The sequence below is a fragment of the Orbicella faveolata genome, unplaced genomic scaffold (assembly GCF_042242905.1).
Source record: "Orbicella faveolata isolate gen_17 unplaced genomic scaffold, um_ofav_v1 contig_34, whole genome shotgun sequence".
Taxonomy (NCBI): domain Eukaryota; kingdom Metazoa; phylum Cnidaria; class Anthozoa; order Scleractinia; family Merulinidae; genus Orbicella; species Orbicella faveolata.
Window position 1 is genome coordinate 19,125,821 of NW_028301563.1, and position 18,003 is coordinate 19,143,823.

General features: G+C 38.8%; 1 protein-coding gene and 1 long non-coding RNA gene across 3 annotated transcripts in view; both read left to right on the forward strand.

Annotated features, from left to right (window-relative positions):
• The window catches only part of LOC149105157 (uncharacterized), a 254,926-nt gene that overhangs the window by 2,564 nt on the left and 234,359 nt on the right, over positions 1-18,003 (forward strand). The window lies entirely within an intron of this gene.
• Positions 10,703-18,003, forward strand: part of LOC149105158 (roundabout homolog 3-like) — a 34,226-nt gene continuing 26,925 nt past the window's right edge. For both annotated transcript variants that reach the window (XM_089271131.1, XM_089271132.1), the window contains exons 1-4: positions 10,703-12,503; positions 14,405-14,450; positions 15,107-15,307; positions 16,804-17,070. In XM_089271131.1, coding sequence (XP_089127257.1) covers positions 12,183-12,503; positions 14,405-14,450; positions 15,107-15,307; positions 16,804-17,070 — 835 coding nt within the window. In that variant the 5' untranslated portion in view covers positions 10,703-12,182. The remainder of the gene's footprint in view (positions 12,504-14,404; positions 14,451-15,106; positions 15,308-16,803; positions 17,071-18,003) is intronic.

Sequence of the window (18,003 nt, forward strand, 5' to 3'; positions counted from 1 at the left end):
ATGTACATCATAACTGCATCGTGGCTCTGTTATAGGTTCAGGATCTTTTTTAGTTCTTGTACTCTTTTGGGTGAGCGAGAGAATTATGAAGTATCTTCGAGGCTAATCAACATCTGTCCTAGAACTTAACAGTAAATGTTTAAGTTGTGTAATTACAATATGATAGACTCTTAATTCGAGGTTCTCTGGGATAGTGGTTATCAAATGAATTCCTAGCGTTATGTCCAATTAGCCTAAAATTCAGTCACCTCCTCCAGAGTGCGCCGATCCCGGGAGACAGCGTAAATTCAGGCTAGGGTCCAGTACTACGGAAGACAGAATTGGCCATTATTCGACACCATGGCTCAACGATTAGCCAAACAAATTTTGCCATCCGACCAAAACCGCAAGACAAACGACGACCACCGTAATGATTGCTTAGGTAAAAAAAAAAAGATAATAATAATAATAATAATAATAATAATAATAATAAAAACTGGACTGGACCATTTAACATCGTGTAAAAACTGGCTTCGTGTCGAATGGCCATGCCACTTGATGCTAGACATGTGAAGGTCAGGCATACCAGTGTTCAAGGATAGAATAGAGCTTTGGGTTAAAAGTCACTAGGGAATGTGAAGTGACGTGTACAAGGAAAGGGGTAACAACAAAATGTGTAGCCAAGAGAAGTATCGAATATATATTGTTGTGATGATGTTCATGTATTATTTCCAAAACTTAGAATGGCTCCTGAGCAGTGGAGTCCCAGATCCCCAAGCCCAAGACAGGTATAATTAGAAGGTTTGATTTCTTACTACGGAATTATTCTTAAACATACCCCCCCCCCCCCCCTCCCCTGCATTACATAGCTTCCTGATGTCTAACAAATCGAGTAAACCATGTCCAAGAAAAATATTAAAAAGCTCAACCTCATATGGACTCCGAGAAGAGTGTAACAAAATATATGTTAAATAGAGTGAGACCGGTTCCAATCAAGAGAAAAATTAGCCCATCACGTTGTTACTCTACGGCTGCGAAGGAGTCTTAGAAATTAGTGTCAGTTACATAAATTATCGGCCTTAGCTTTCAGAACTATAGTTATTACACCACAACCTTGCATAAATTGGAAGACTAAAGAGACTAAGCACGAAGCACAAAAATAAATTAATAGCAACGAAAAAGCTTTCACAAGGACAATTGACCTCAATGAGGAGAAAATTGTCTTACAGACAATTTAGAGTCACCGAGGTGAGCATCGTTCAAAGAAAAAGTGATGATGTCGTTACGGTTTATTTATAGTCAAGAAACTGTCTCTTACAGTCCGAAAACCTAGTTTGAGTATACAGGTGCGGTGCATGTCACTCTCCCAGCTGTTTTTTTTTTTTTTTTTTTTTTTTTTGTGAAATTTTGACAAGATGATTTAATTACTTGGTGATTCTGAAACATACAGTAATCGTTAAAATACTCCTTGTAATTTTGATGTGACAACTTGCACCGTTGCAAACTGGTACTTGCTCACATAATCCGACCTCAATTAAGATAAATTTTGCATCCGTCTAAGATATTTTCTGGCTTTCAGAGAAAATAGTAAAATCCAAAATGGCGGATCTTAGCAACGTTATGACCAACAAAAGAATATATCACCATATAATTATAGCAACCTAAGGGCTATCTTTTGATTATATGTCATTACAAAACAACGAACAAGTGGGATTCCACCCACCATCCACCCCTCATCCCTCGTCCTACGATAAGGGTATGAGAACGTCTCAGGGCTCATCCCTTTGGGGGGTAGTTAGATAGATAGCATGCTCTCTACAAGAAGCCACCTTGTACTCCTCTCTCTCTCTCCACTCTCTCTCTCTCTCTCTCTCTCTCTCTCTCTCTCTCTCTCTCTCTCTCTCTCTCTCTCTCTCTCTCTCTCTCTCTCTCTCTCTCTTTCTCTCTCAGGGAAGCAGCTATATTTTCATCACCTCACGATTAATCACGATTCTGTGCATGTCACTCCCGAAAGTAACCCATAAATCGAATTATCGTTTCCTTGATGTGATTTTCCTAGATAGTTATAACAAAAAATGGGGGGCGAATCTGAGAAAAACGCGGGAGAACTAAGGCGAGCGATGGCGAGAAAGCCTGTAGAAATATCTTTAACAAACCTCTTCTGGTATAGCAGGAGCTGCTATACACTCTGATTGGTTAGTTTTGACAGCGCTGCCAACACTCGGTTGGTTCCCTCATTTAGTGTCAATCATAAAAAAAAATATGACGCACGCAGACTGCACGCGATTTTAAGAAAGGTGAATTGTGTTTCATCTTGAACGACTGTCTGCAAGGTTTCCCTAATAATCAAGCGCTGAGAAAGGAGCAAGAAATCTGTCTAGTAAATCTAGCTCGTGGGAGAGACGTTTTCGGGATTCTCCAAACCGGTTTTGGGAAAAGTTTATTTTTTAGCTCTTTCCACGACTCGCTAAGGCTGCGATAAAATCAGAAATGTGAACAAAGCCAAACAATGACGTATATAATACGCGAAACAGTCAACGGACTTCCGCGTAAAATGCTACATTTGAATCAGGTGGTGCCAGAATGAAAAAAGGACGAATAAACCTACACATAGACCTCAAGAGACATAAAATCATTCATTGATGCAAGAAACATAAGAACTTCTTGAGACAAATGTATAGCTTTCCCAAAGTAAAGATAAGGCTTCTTCGAAGAAAAGTCGGACGAGGACAAACGATATCCGTAATAGTCCTAATATGAAGCACCATACTGTACTTGCCAACAGTTCTGATTAAACAGCCGGGCCTGGCGTACCAATATAGAATGCAATTAAGCAACATTCACGGGATATTTCACATTTTGTCCCTGGAAAGCAAATACTTAGAAACATATCCTGCAATAAAAATGAGACAAACAATGCATAAGTACATGGCAAATTACAGAGCTGTCAAACTCGGCGAAGCAACGTGCAGACTAGACAGCCAAAACCACGCAGACCTATAGCCCCTAAAAATTTGCTATAGCACATTCTAACGGCTTAAGTCTACTTAAAATTCCTTCTGATATTAGTAGGCAGTTGTCGGACATGGTGCATGACTATTCGTTTCCTATGGTGACTGGTTAACCCAAACCTTGAACGACCGACACGGCGAAAGACCCTGAGGACGTACTAACGTAACCTCCTAATAACACAACATAAAGCGCCCTTCAAAAACACGAGGGAATTGTAACGAAATTAGTACATTAACTGTAAATTATGTACATATTATTAGTCATCATTATGTACGTCACTAATCAGATACTGTAAGCCTCGGCTGAATGGAATAAACAAAAGATCATACACAGTTCAGACTGATTGATATCTCCGAAAGGAATCAAAGAAAGGTCGAGAGACCGAAATGAGAACCGCAAATGTACAAATGTCACGAGCCGTTAGATTCAAGGCGGCCCGTCAACCCCATTTTAATCGGGCGATCGAAAACATGCAATCTAGCCTGCGAACAGGCTCCCGGCGATCCCGAACGCACCATCGTCCCGCCCCGATCACTTCGCTCTCCAAATTTTTCTGTTACGCGCTCGTCCGCTAACCTTGCTCGCCGAATGTTTCTTTTCCGCCCTCTCCGAGGGCGGAGAGAGACCCTTCCTTCCTCTTGTCTCTGATGTTGAGTCAAATACCTCCCTCCCCAAAAACAACAAAGATAACGCGAGCAATGTAAACTCTGAATCCACCCCTCCAAGAAAAAAAAAAAAAAAAAACAGAAAGAAACAAACAAACAAACCAACATAAGAAAAGCTGATGACTAGTAATTTGCTAAATACAAATGAACTTTGTTTGCCATTTTTCAACGCCCTGTTTAAAGTCCTTTATACTCAATAGTGTAGTTATACTAGCAGTTCCTAAACATTTATTTTCTAAAACATGTTTCTGTATCTATTTTTCTTGTTATTTAGATATCAGTAGTAGTTATGGTTCCACTTCCAATGCGTTCATATTTTCACTCCGCAACAAAGAAGGTCTTGGACCATTCAAGAGCATGGCGACGAAACCATCATATGCAATTTACAGGAACTCAGATTATGGGCCAACATTTGGTAGAGGGGATGACATCTACATTGCTAACAATGCCAACAGTAACGCTTATTCCCACTCAGACTTTGGCGAATACGACGTCTACTCTGTTCCAAGTGGAGTACAAAGCAAGTAGACAATCCTGGCTGGGACTCGTTACTTCACACCTGATGAGGTGGAGGTGTTTTATCTTGGCTGAATCACCGCGGCAAGATGTGGCGATGAAATTATATTTACTTGATGTCAGTGTTGCACTTTATAATCTCTATATTTCACGAATGTTGATGGCGGAATTCCCAAAAAGACTGGTTTGGAAAGTACATGTAGCTTGGTTATGATGAAAATCATTTTAAGTTGTTATTTTTGATGCTTTGTTATTTTTTTTTTATATTTGTGCAAGTAAAAAGCGTGATTTTTAACTCTACTCTGATAAGACAACAACCAGGAATAGCTGATACTAGAGATGGTCCCGCTGTTTTAAGAGGGTCTCAATGGGCTGGTGGTTTTTACGGCTAACGGTTAATATTTTGTCTTTTTTCGACTAACGCCTTATTTATTTTCCTTATGGATAAAAGAAATCTTAGAAATCAATTACTATTGTACAAAAAGGTTAAAATTAATTTCCATTGTTTTGATTACTGAAAAACATATTGTAGGCCTTTGTACCATTTCAAGATGAAAAAAAAAAATATTATTATAAGAATTGTTGCAGGATAGTATGAAGCCACAAGACAACATTAAAAAAACAGTCTTGACAAGAGACCTTAAGTCTCTTACTCTCGTGGCTATTTATTTTTGGCAGTTAACCTTTTGTACGGCTAACGGTTAAAATTTTCCAATTTTTACGTTTAATGGCTTTTTTTTTTTTCCCCGCTTTACAGCTAACGTTTAACCATGTAAAACCCATGAAAACCCTTTTCAACAGCGCGGCGATTTTTAAAAAGTGTTTTGGTTCGCATGTAAACGCGTGTCATTAAAATTGCCTCTTCGTTACCTGTTTGTTGAATTTTGTCCTGCTCTTGTTTGTTTGCTTGCTGTTTTTTACTCGAGGGATTATGGGGGAACTGCCAAAATAAGGGAAACCTGAATACTCCTTTTAAGCAACTGAGGTTTTCTCCTACTCATAAAGCGGTAAGCAGTTATCAGTCAATGGTAACGTAATTAATGTCAAACCTTTAAAAACGCGCGACTGTTACATTCATGAACAAATAATCAACAAGAAACAACTGTGTTGGGATGTAGGGCAAATTACAAAAAGCGAAACACGTACAAACGGCTATCATCTGTGTAAGAGTATTTCATTAGTCATTGGAACATGCACATAGTTCTTTCTCCCCGTGTAATTCTGAATAGATCAATGTACCTTGGTAGATGGAAACTGCGAGGCCGGGTTTCTGGGTACTGGGTACTGGGTGCTAGGTACGGGGTGTGTGGTCCCGGGGTAAGGGGTCCTAGGAGTAGAAAACGCGGTTTGTGGAAAATATGGCACGGTGTGGAAAACACGGGGTGTGGAAAACACGGAGTGTCGAAAACACACAGTATCATGAAAAACAAGGAGTGTGGAAAACACGGGGTGTTGAAAAGACGGGGTGTGGAAAAGACGGGGTATGGAAAACACAGGGTGTGGAGAGCACGGGGTGTGAAAAACACGGGGTGTGGAAAACACTGGGTGTGGAAAACGCGGGGTGTGGAAAACACATGGTCTTGTGGAAAAGACGGGGTGTGGAAAACACACTAGACGTGGAAAATATGGGGTGTGGAGAGCACGGGGTGTGGAAAACACGGGGTGTGTAAAACACGAGGTGTGGAAACACGGGGTGTGGAAAACAAGGGGTGTAGAGAGCACTTGTTGAAAACACGGGATGTGAAAATACGGGGTGTGGAAAACACGGAGTGTGAAAAAACACGGGGTGTGGAAAACACAGGATGTGGAAAACAAAGGGTGTGGAAAACACGAGGTGTGGAAAACGCGGGGTGTGGAAAACATAGAGTGCATGTGGAAAACACGGCGTGTGGGAAAGACAGAGTGTAGAAAACACGGGTTGCGGAGAGCACGGGGTGTGAAGAACACAGGGTGTTGTGGGAAACACGGGGTCTAAGTGGAAAACGCGGGGTACCATCTGTACTGCTAGTCGCAACAATCGCCAAGGTTCCAAATATTTCACAGTTTATTCAGTCATCTTGTTTACAGGGAAGTATTCGAAATCTATTAACAGATTAGAATTATAGTTAACAAATGGCGGGATTAATACACATTAACACAGAACAATATTTACATACCTATTGGTGTTTCTCAAATCTGCGACTAGTAGTATTGGCTTCAGTGCTCTTATCAATTAATTACATGAGGCATTGTTACGTCAAGTCACATAAAAACGTCACGCATTAATTTCGTATTAAAACGAAACACCATCCTCACTAAAATGAGAAGTCGTAATTTTAGGTAGTTTAAATTGCAATGAAAATCAACTCACTATCTCGCTGGCGAGAAATGCGTTTCTCGATCAAAAAAGCAAATTTTAAAAATATTTCGTGAGAAAGAAAAAGATTCAAAAGCCAACGTGTTGGCTTTCTTTTGCAGCATCTATTTTATTTTTCGCAGTGTCTTGCCTGTATTTTTTTTTTTATGTGTTCAAAACGAAATAAAGTATGAGTGATAAATCTCCATCGGTCGAGAAACATTTTTTTCCTGAAAGCAATCCGTCAATAGAGCGATCATTTTATTTACTCAACACCCGCACTATCTGTGCTATTTTTCTCTATAATTGAACGCAGTGTACTGATGGCTTTAGTCTTTTGTTACAAAGATATGTTAGAAAAGGTAACGATCCAAAGAACCCAGCAATTCTCAGCTTTTTCTTTGTTACCGAAAGATCCCAGTGAAATGCAGTGCATGCGTAGTAAGTCAAAAAATTGCGATTGAATGAAAAATTGCACTCCAGGAAATACGCCTGTTTCTCGAGAACCACACATAAGAATTTCACGAAATTTGGCACGAAAATACTTTAGGAATTAAGTAACTAGAGTACTGAAAATAATTTAACTTTAACAACGGAAATTCTAGATATTCCAGTGAACCTTCAACAACGGATAATTAAAGATCTGTGTTAAATTATTAGCAAAATGGTGTTAACTTGTGAGAATCGTTACAAGCTTGTTGCATGCAAATTATAAAGCAAATCTAATGACTAGATTTTTTACAAACAAACAAAACTGATTTTAAAGGCCTGTTTACATTTTTCATGTTGCCATGGCAACGGCACACACGTCAACTTAACCATCAAAAAACCAAATTTTGTGTTGTTAACTTGCTTGCTGCCAGTTTTGGCGACCGAGGAATCAAGGGTTTGAGAGAAAACGGTGAATGAAACACAGGTATCAAAAACTGTGTTCAGCCTCCTTAACTCAGTTTGCGGTACACGCGGTCCATTCATATAAAATCGATGTGCGGCAAATATACTGTTGGAGATTATTCGTGCTGAAATTAACGCGAGCAACTGCACGGCACCGACTTCTGAGAACACCAGAATTTATTTGGGAACTGGCTTTTAAGAAGGTTACTGTATTTTCTTGATTAACAACCCTTTAAAACCCCATTAGCCTTTGTTTCAAATTTGGCCTGGCTGGGTCAGGCATATTTTATTCCTACATTTTAGTTAAGCTCGATGTTTATTCCTTATATTCCTTGGCAATTTTTGATGCCATTTCTTGAACTCCTACTTAAAAGGTAACCAGCGTTTGGTCCAGCACTGCAACAACCGTAACTTGATAAACACATTATTTCGTTCATGTTACAAAAAAAAAAAAAAAGTATTGCGCTCACCGTTCAAACAAAGATAAAGGGCTCTAGAGCACTTTTTTTATTTGCCTCCTTTTCTTTTCTTTTCTTTTCTTTTCTTTTTTTTTTTTTTTTTTTTTTTTTTGCATCATTTTTTTTCTTCCATGAAAAAGATATAATTAATTGTAATTACATTTTCCAGTTTCTAATTTTCTTTACAGAATACCGTGCACAGCCGCGTTATGTTGCTTTGTGCTTTTATTTGTCTTACTTCCTCGTGAAATAAGGCTAAGTCCAACCCTGACTGTTTTTAAATCAAAGTTAAGAACTTACTTTTTTTAAATTAACGTATAGGATGCCATAGTTTTTTAATATGTTTTTTTTTCTTTTAATTGAGCTATTTTTAGACACATTTTTCTGATATTTTTACTGCAATCTTAATCTTACACTGTGGAGCGCGTTAGAATGTTTTATCATTTTGGCGCTATATCAATCTATTATTATTATTATTATTATTATTATTATTACTGTTGTTGTTACTATTATGATTATTGTTATTTCATCTAAGGCAAATATTCTGAATCACGTTAAAATGTTTTCAACTGGAACAGACCAATAAAGAATTGTTGAGTTTATACTAAGTAATAAATTAAACACCAGCATTAATAAGGGACATGCTTTTCATTTCCCGCGTCAAGCGTTCGCGGAAGTAGATTTTGATTATTCAGTCCAATGTCGACCGTTCCAGTTGCAACTTCTAATAGATTCTCGATTTTATTGAATGGCATTTTACCTTGAATGTTTGTAATCGGAACAGTTTTTGAGCTATGTTCCTAGCTATGCTGGGGTCCGGCTGGAAGTTCCCATATGTTGTGTTGTAAAAGATCTTACTCGGTTTCCCGTTTTCGTTTTGCTTCATTTATTACAAACTCTGTTATGGTACGCTTGAGAATTCTTTCTTTCAAATTTCCAATCGCGTGTGTTATATGAATGAACAGTTCGCCTTAGATGGATACAAAAATTCTCTTAAGCATCTCACGTCGTCTTTAATGGAAAACAAACCAGCCAAGCGAATTTATTTGTTTTCCGTTAAGTTTAATGACATCTCAGATAAAGCAACATATTTTATTCCTTACTTCTGCAAACAGTGACGAATGCTTTAAATGGAGGGGGGTTTGTTACGCAACGAAATGTAACAACTGACGCAAAATGTAACATCTTTTGACGCAAAATATAAATTGACTCGAATGTACACTGTGTGCGGGTGGTTAAACTTGGTCACAATAACCTCCAGCACAGCTTTAGCTATCATCCTTTGATGGTCCAAACCAGGAGCCATAATCGGGGACAGAGACCGTAAGCGCACGCCATTTCTAGTATTGGGGCTGTCCCCATGATATGGGACAATAATTCTATTTTTAGAACAAATTGCGCCATCGCCTGCGGCACACGCGCGTACATGCTGCGAGGATTTTTGCGGATGTTGCGCCGGGGAAATGACGTCCGAAATTCCCGAAATTTTTCATGTTTTTGGCCCACAACTCAACGCGTTTACGTCTGTTGGAATTTTGCTTAAGTATTTTCGTCGTAAGCTGCTCCAGTGTGAGTGAAGTAAGACAGTGTCGAATTTATGTATGTTCCGCTTTAAGCTTATATATATCGCTGACCAAGTTGTGTTCCGACAGATGCGTCTTTCACATGAGTTGTACATTACTTCACTTTAAATTTCACATATGTTGAAGATTAACAGCTTTTCCATTACACAGCAAAAAACTAGCTGGATATATTTAGATATAGCAGAGCTTCAGGACATCATAGTTTCCTAGCTCCTCTTGCCACACGCTTGCGAGGAATTTACCAGTCTATCGCGACTGAAAAGTAAAACAAAATAATTGCTGGTTTGGTTAGTTTGAGTTTCGCCTGAATTGTAAGCAACGCTTGATGTTTCATCAAGGCCCAATAACTTTACGTCTGTAGATACTGCTCAGTTTTATTTGTGTAAAAATCCAGTAAATTCTCTGTTGTCGATGAATGAGAGCGCCCGCCGATGCGTGTTTTGTACAGTCAGTAAACATGACAAATTGTACTTCCGCCGCACTTTCGTGTGAAAGCGTACATCGAACTCAAACAGTAACTCTATAGTTTTTAAATATGTTTAAGACTAATAAATGTTTGAGAACATATTAAAAGCTAAGCTGAAACTATGTGAATAAAGCAGAAATAATCAGCAAAATTACGATGACGCTTTCTTTAATCAACTTCGAATAACGATTTCGATTTTGTTGATCGAGTTATCAAAACTCCTTGTCTATTTTCATTTTCACAGTGTAAAACTTCACTATGCTTATGTTGAAGAAACACACGTGATGTAAATAGCCTTTTTTGCGTTCGTGAAATTTGTTGTAGCATCTCAGCACAAAAGATAACGTAAGAAATCTTTGTCAAGATTTGTTGACAATTGAAAACACCGACTCGGACTTGAAAGTGCACGAGCTCCACCATGCAAATGAGCTAATCGTACGCGTCAGACTTTCAAAAACTTTTGCAAACTCACCAAACAAGCAGAAAAAATAAGAAACCATCAAAACAGAGAGATAAACTCACAAATTAACTCCATACCAGAGTAGAAAGTTTTCTTGCCATATTCTTAAGTCAATTGAATTGAATAAAGAAATCACATTCGTGTACCATATTTTTTAGGTCTGATTAATGAGTTCGAACGCTACCACTTTGTTTTTCTGTGAAAAACGAAATCTGGAGATAACTGGCAGTCACGTGATTAAAAGGAAGGTGAACGACTGGAAGGAATGGATTACTCTTCTTAGTTGCTAGCCGTCACTCATTGCAGTTCTTTTTCCTTTCTCTTCCGCTTTTTTTTTAGTATAATTTTTTGCTTTGTTTTTATTTTCCGAGCTGATACCAGTTTATTTTTGTTTGAATTTATTTTTGGCGAAAATAAAATGGAACTTGTTACGTTTTCCGCGCACTCAGACCCCGTGTTTTTTCACCAGAATCTGTTTTTTTCCACACCCAGGGACCTCGTACCCTAGGACCCCGTACCACGTAGACCGGGTTTCCGGCCCCGCGTTTTCCATCTAGCCCTCCATATTCAGGGTGTGCTGCGCTTGCGGCGACTGACGAGTTTCAAAACGAGACGAAAAGAAAAGAACTTTATGCGTGTCACTACAGACTAGTGGGTGGGACCACTTTATAGGTCGACGATTATTGGCGATTTATTGCATCAAAATAAAGGATCGTAAACTGAAACAACAATGAAACGGATTTCTATTAATTGAGCGGAAATAGTTGCGTAATAAATGGTCAAAACCTACAAGAGGCAAACAAATCGACGCCGAGTCGATAACATAACGAAATTAAATAACAAATACATCAAAAACAAAACCAGCATAAATACTACGCTAAGATGCAACATAAGATTCAATGAAATCATTCTATTCACGAGCTGAGTTCAGTTACATAGTAACGGGGCCTTCTTTTCTTCCATCAAGAAGCTAACATACACCATCAGCACACAAAATGCTACACGGCACTTGGTATATTAGTATGACTATCTTCAAGCGATTTTGATCTTTTTTTTGCTTGGTAACATAAACTCTAGTGAAATGAGTTGAACTTTGTTCCAGTTCCGCTCACGTAAGTAAAATTCTGTTAACTCAATACTTACACGTATTCAGCAGAAAATATTATTAAAAGCAAATTAAGGTTCTAATACTTCAGCTTTCGTCTCATAATCTTAAACTCTACATAGAAATAAAAGAAAACAAGAATAACATTTTCTCTTTCTACTATCCTGTAGCGTCGGAAAACAACAACATCAGGAAATTTGTTAAAGGGGAACTTGCGAACTATATTAAAGCACATCGTTTATTATTGAGTCACGGTTAGCTAACAAGGATGGTTCATCAATGGCAATGGCTGTTTAACGGTTATCTGAAATCGAACTTGTTGCTCTTTGAACATCATTTGTCACTATAACCTCCAGCAGTGACAACGAATTAAAACAGTCAGCTAGTACTGGTCATGAACAAACACGACTTGACTCGTTGATTTACTGTAAAATTGTACGTGCAGAACAAAACACCGTAAAAGCTTTTCTTGGCTTAGTTTTCACGGAAGCTGAACAAACTAGTCATGTTATGGTATCAGATTAGTCCATCTCTGATTGCACCACTTCGCAAAGCGTTAGCTGTCAGTGCCACAATAGAACGGAAATGCCAACTAAAACTGTAACCGATATTCATGCAAGGTCAACATTCCTTTGAGTATTCTCAGCGATATAAGTAAGCTAAAGCATCTCTCAATCGTTCAATTTCTTGTGCAAGGAAATCAGCGAACATGGAGACCAAGGGCGCAAAGGGATCGTCTGTTGTTCTCTTTGGCTTGTCATTCAATTTAATGCTGACGTTGGCTTCACTTGGTTTCACGTGCTATTCTTTGAATCGATTTGATTCTCGTCTAACAGCAGTTGAACAGGATTTGCTGGCTACAAATGGTCCATATCGGCTTCCTGATGGCGCGATTGTTAAACCAACATCTACGCATTCACCTCTAAGTGGGCCGCAAAAGACGAACACTGTGGCCAAAAGAGCTGTCGATGATCCATCTATATGCCGCAAATGCAGCAGCGCCTGTTTAAACTTGAATGCGCATCGAAGTGTAAGTTTTTCTTTATTTATTGGGCTTATTCGTTTTGTGTGAATTCTTCCGCGTTCCAAATACTGACCGCAGGCTCTAGGACATTTGATAGGTTTGTTTGTTATTTAAATATATTATTTTAACCATTAATACTATCACTTAGCAAGAGACTACATATTCTCTTGCACTTAGTATATTATTTTCTCCACATAAAAATAATCTCCAGGGAAGGTTATAATACGTATATGACTGGACTTATGAAAACGCGGTTACTGGGAAAAGTTTAGTTTCTTTTTTTTTATCTTCCAAGTGAGCTACAGACCTTGATTCGATTCGTGACGCAAGGGATTCTAAAACTCTAAGTGAGCCAAAAAAAAAAAAAAAGCAAAACACGGAAATCAATCCATCCATCCATCCATCCATCAATCAATCAATAAAATACTAAGAGAGTGGAGGACAGGAAAAAAAAAGGTAATCTTTCGGGTTTGACATGATCGTCTACTTTGGTCTTAGTTTAGACTGAGTTGCGGTTAAAAGTGTGAAGTTGACGTTAAGCAAGTTTAAACATATCAATTCAAACATATAGAGTCTTTCATTTATTCAAGAAAGGAAGAATCGCATTTTATCTTCCTGTTACAAACAACAACATCTGGAAGTGGTAATACAGAGGGTATCAATTAGAGAAGCGTGTTGTCTGGGTCAAGGGTCAAGCTTAAACGGAATAAATATACAGTAGTAGAACTCCTGTTGCGGCGAACGAGCGGAGCTATATACCTTAAAAGATCTGGTAAAATTTTGGTTGTCTCGTGACCGTTCGTCCGTCCGTACCTACGTCCGTGCGCCAAGCCCAATGCCTTGAAAAATAGATTATATCACCATTAGGGGTATCGAATGGTTTTTGCGAGCATTCGCGAGCATGCGAGCAAAGCGTTTATTTGAAAGTGCTCAAAAATGTGGCCTTTGTTCGAATCGGCTCGCAAAAACTAGATGAGTGCTCTTTACTCGTGCTCGAAACATTTTTTGCCACTACTCGCCTGCTTTGATTATCGTTAAAATGTGCTCAATACCCGTATGGCAAAACTGGGAAACATTGGGGAAGCATGCACGCGCTATGAATGTTTCCAGAAACATGCGTCCCCGTTTTGTTGACGTTTTATTGAAACTCACGCACGTAACAATTCTTCGGTGTTGGTTGAACGGTGTCAGCCAGATTACTCGGCGCGAAGAGTTTCCTTTTAATAAAATAAAGATTCCGCCCAGCGAAGTGCTCGCTGCTCGCTATTTGTAGTTTCTAAAGTGCTCACTGCTCGCAAGACAAATTTGATCACTGCTCGTGCTTCCAAAAACTGAACTGGACCATTCGATACCCATACCATTACCATAGGAACATATTTGATATTAGACATTCATGTTATGACTAATTGAGAGCTTTGAAAACTAGGTATCCGCAGGACAGTATCACGTGACCATATCGCGGGCTAAGGGTTAGACAGTCATAGAGGATGCGTGTTTTTATTTAAAGTTGAGCGCTGACTAGATACTGGTTCTTTTATTGGATCGCAAGCTCAAGTCAGGTTATTACTCCGGGAAGAGGGACGGAGTACATGCAAAGGCAAAATTTCAGTGCAAATTAACCCCTGGCACGTTTTGGACTTTCTTCCGCCATATTCCTTGTACAATCGTCTATTGAAAAGTCCCTGATATATTGCGTACGTAATTTCTTTAATCTTGGTTACGCTTATTAGGTATAGTCTGTAGATTTCAATGGAAAATATAGCGAAACCACACGCTGAACAATAACATGCTCACAATTGATCATCGTTGGAGTTTTGCAGTTTTTGACGAAGTCAGAAGAGGCCTCTTCTGCAGCCACAATGGTAGCTTCGGGCCAACGATTTGTATCTTTTCTGTTCACTTAACAGAACTTGACGGTGGAAGATAGTCAGGAAAAGATAGTTTGCTTGGAAGGTAAGATTTATGGGATGGTAAGTTATTTTTTTAAGGGCAGTCACTCGCCTACATCTGGAGCTCATCTCTGTTCACACAACATCAAATGAAAACTAAGAGGTTTATATCTCTTGAAAGGTAGTAACGTACGCGTGTCACTTAATCTGGAGTAACAAACACGACTGGGCCTCAGACTATCGAATTTTGACACCCATTCGTGTCAAACTTCAATGCTTTTAAGGAGGATGTCCGGTTAAGTAACTTTGGGCTGCATCTTCAAAATTCGTGAAGATGCAGAATGGTTAAATTTCCTTTGTTCACAAGAAGGGAAGAAACAAACAAACATAAAACGGAGATCAAAAAGTACGTGTAATATTAAGAACATTATTACATTGATTGATCTATAATGACGTACTGCAGGACTAGCTATTATTACTATTATTATTATTATTACTATTATAATTATTATTTGCTGCCTCTTGACATGAGCCCAAGCTTCACTGAGGCTTAGAGTAGACATGCCGTAACACAGACACGCCGTTATCAGTCACTTTAACGAGTCACAAAATCGTCTGTTGGAGATGGTTGTGTAGCAACGTAATAAAATACAAAGCCTTTGTAAATTTAGCGTGACGGTATTGTACTAAACTCCTAAATGATTTCATATTGCTGTCCAGGCCCTCCCGGATCACCTGGGCCTACTGGTCCCCGGGGCCCTCCCGGACCAAGTGGTAAAAGAGGAAGAAAGGGAACCGCGGGTCCCCCTGGACCCCAGGGAAAACGAGGCAGCAGAGGATTACCAGGACCCCCCGGACCTGCAGGCCCGACTGGTAAATCAACGCAACGTGAAGCAGGTCCTGGTAATGGACGTCAATTAGGTAAAGCTTTATTGTCTTCAAAAATGGGCCAATTTTGGTATATTAAAATTCTAACATGGCGCCAAGGCTCGGGAATGCATCTAATCTTTGCATTACGTACGAAGGAGAACTGATTCTTAAACTATTTAAGGTGGTTCACTACAGTTTTGATAGATTATAACAGCCCAACTTCTAACTCTTTTGAAAATGTTCCGAGATGTTTTCACTTTGACTGTTTTTTGTTTGCTTAAGTCTTTTACCTTTCTATGTAAAACTTGAAGAATTTAAACGTCAACAAATGGCCATAATGAATCACCGAGTACCTAAGGGGACATTGGACACTAGTAAGTTTAATGACATTTTACTCAAAATCTACCCGTATGACCTTATCTCAAAATTTCATGCATTAAAAATTGGCCCTGATGAAACTTTCAAGCAATTTAAAAAGAAACTGAGACAGATTTTTCGCAAACTTGAGACAAGGTGAAAATTTGCCAATTTCACAAATAGCTCAAAATGTATCGTTAAACGCTCTAAGTGCGATTCATCCCTACAAACCAACTTTTAAAATTTAATCACGGGTTGTATGGTAGGTTTTCAAGTAATCCACGATCAAAAGACGCTTTTTACAACCTTTGGCGGGAATTGAACAGCCCATGCCTATTATTTAACCGCGCTCATATGACGCCATGTTTCACGTGCGAGATAGAAGGGAAGAGTGAATTTTACAACAACTGTCTAATTTCTCGCGCGCTGATTGGTTCATTTTTATTATCAATAAGATTACAGACGGATAAAATTTTAGTTTATGCAAGCTTTCAAGTTCCACTTTGGGCTGTCAAACTGTTAACATTTTAACCAAAGAGATTTTATTGCTTTTTTTGAATAAAATTGACTTATCTTTGTTTACTTCAAGGTTACGGCGTCTTTTCCTCTCATTTATTCCCGACATTTGACCATTTTTGGGTCTTGTTATTGTAATAAACCAATTGACGTTTATGCATCTGTCCTCTTATTGATGATAGATTTCGTCATAACATTGTCAAAGTTTACTGCGGAACCACTCGCCTGCGGCTCGTGGTTCCACAGCCACTTTGACAATGTTATGACGCAATTTATCATCAATAAGAGGACAGACACATAAAAAACTGACGACAATTTGTTAGTTACAACTCTTTTACCAATTTTTTATGGACCTTTTTGTCATATTTTATTGTTCCTAGGCATGATTGTTTGGAAGCAGCTTAAGACTATCGCTACGTATGCCAAAGTGATTTAACACGTTTCAAAAACTGAAATGGTTTTGGTCTCTTCTTAAGTTCTTAAGGGTTACTTGCGTCATTTTTGCTCGCGCGACTAATTCTGACGTGTGGCAGGTAATCGGAGACTCGGCAAAAAACTCGAGTAAACCTTCTTAAACGATATTTTTTTTCCTTTCCTTCACTTTGTTGGTCATGATAAAAGTGGGAAAAAAGTAACGGCACCATCAAATAATGAAATAATATTTTGTTTTCCAGAGTTACCACATTTCATTACAAAGCCTTCCCCTTCTGTCACGGTTAACGAGAAACAGAACGTGACATTACATTGTAAAGCAGCTGGCTTCCCACCACCCATAATCACGTGGTACAAAGATGGTCAAGTGATAGAAGAGGAAAGAAGACAGTTTAAGAAAAGAAAATTGGAAATAAAGGAAATTCAGTTTGAGGACCGCGGTATCTACACCTGCACAGCGGAAAACCTGTTGGGCAGAGTTCAGTTGTCGGTCAATGTAACTGTCAAAGGTAAATAACTAATCACCTCATGTACTGAGCACTATATTTAAGAATCAACTTATTAACTAATCCGTGTTAGTATAAATTTACTAGTGTTCTATCACGAATGCCGTTTTCTGATTGGCGATAGTGAGTAGCGTAGCAGTGTGCTCTTGTTGACAAAATGACGCCCGCTTCTTGGCGTTTTCGAAGTGTCTGTGAAGAGGATTTAGAATAAGTTTTGAACGACTAGTAGATTTATACTACAACAATTAGGTTATTCGCTCTCGATTTCAACTATCACGCGTTATAGTTCACCAGTTAATTTTGTCCGATTTTTATTAGCGATAGTGTTCGTCCGCGGAGACACTATCAGACCATAGTGCTTGTCCACGGAAAATACTCAGATGGATAGTACTCGTCCGTGAAAAATTTTCTGTAAAACAAGCGGGTTTGTAGAAAATAATAAAAAAAATAATAATAATAAAATTGTATTAAGTGGGTTTTTGTCTGTTTTCTTTTTCAAATTTTACATTTGGCTGTCACGGCTTTCATCTAAAAAAGTTGAAAATAATCCAATATGAGTTTTGAACTGGCGCACGGAAGAAAATTTAGTGGTGACAGGAGCCATAATCGGGGACGGAGACCGTAAGCGCGCGCCATTTCTAGTATTGGGGTTGTCCCCATGATATGGGACAATAATTCTATTTTTTGAACAAATTGCGCCATCGCCTGCGGCACACGCGCGTACATGCCGCGAGGATTTTTGCGGATGTCGCGCGGGGGGAATAGCGTCCGAAATTCCCAAAATTTTTCATGTTTTCGGCCCACAACTCAACGCGTTTACGTCTGTTGGAATTTTGCTTAACTATTTTCGTCGTAAGCTGCTCCAGTTTGAATGCAGTAAGACAGTGTCGAATTTAGGTATGTTCCGTTTTAAGCTTAGATATATATCACTGACCA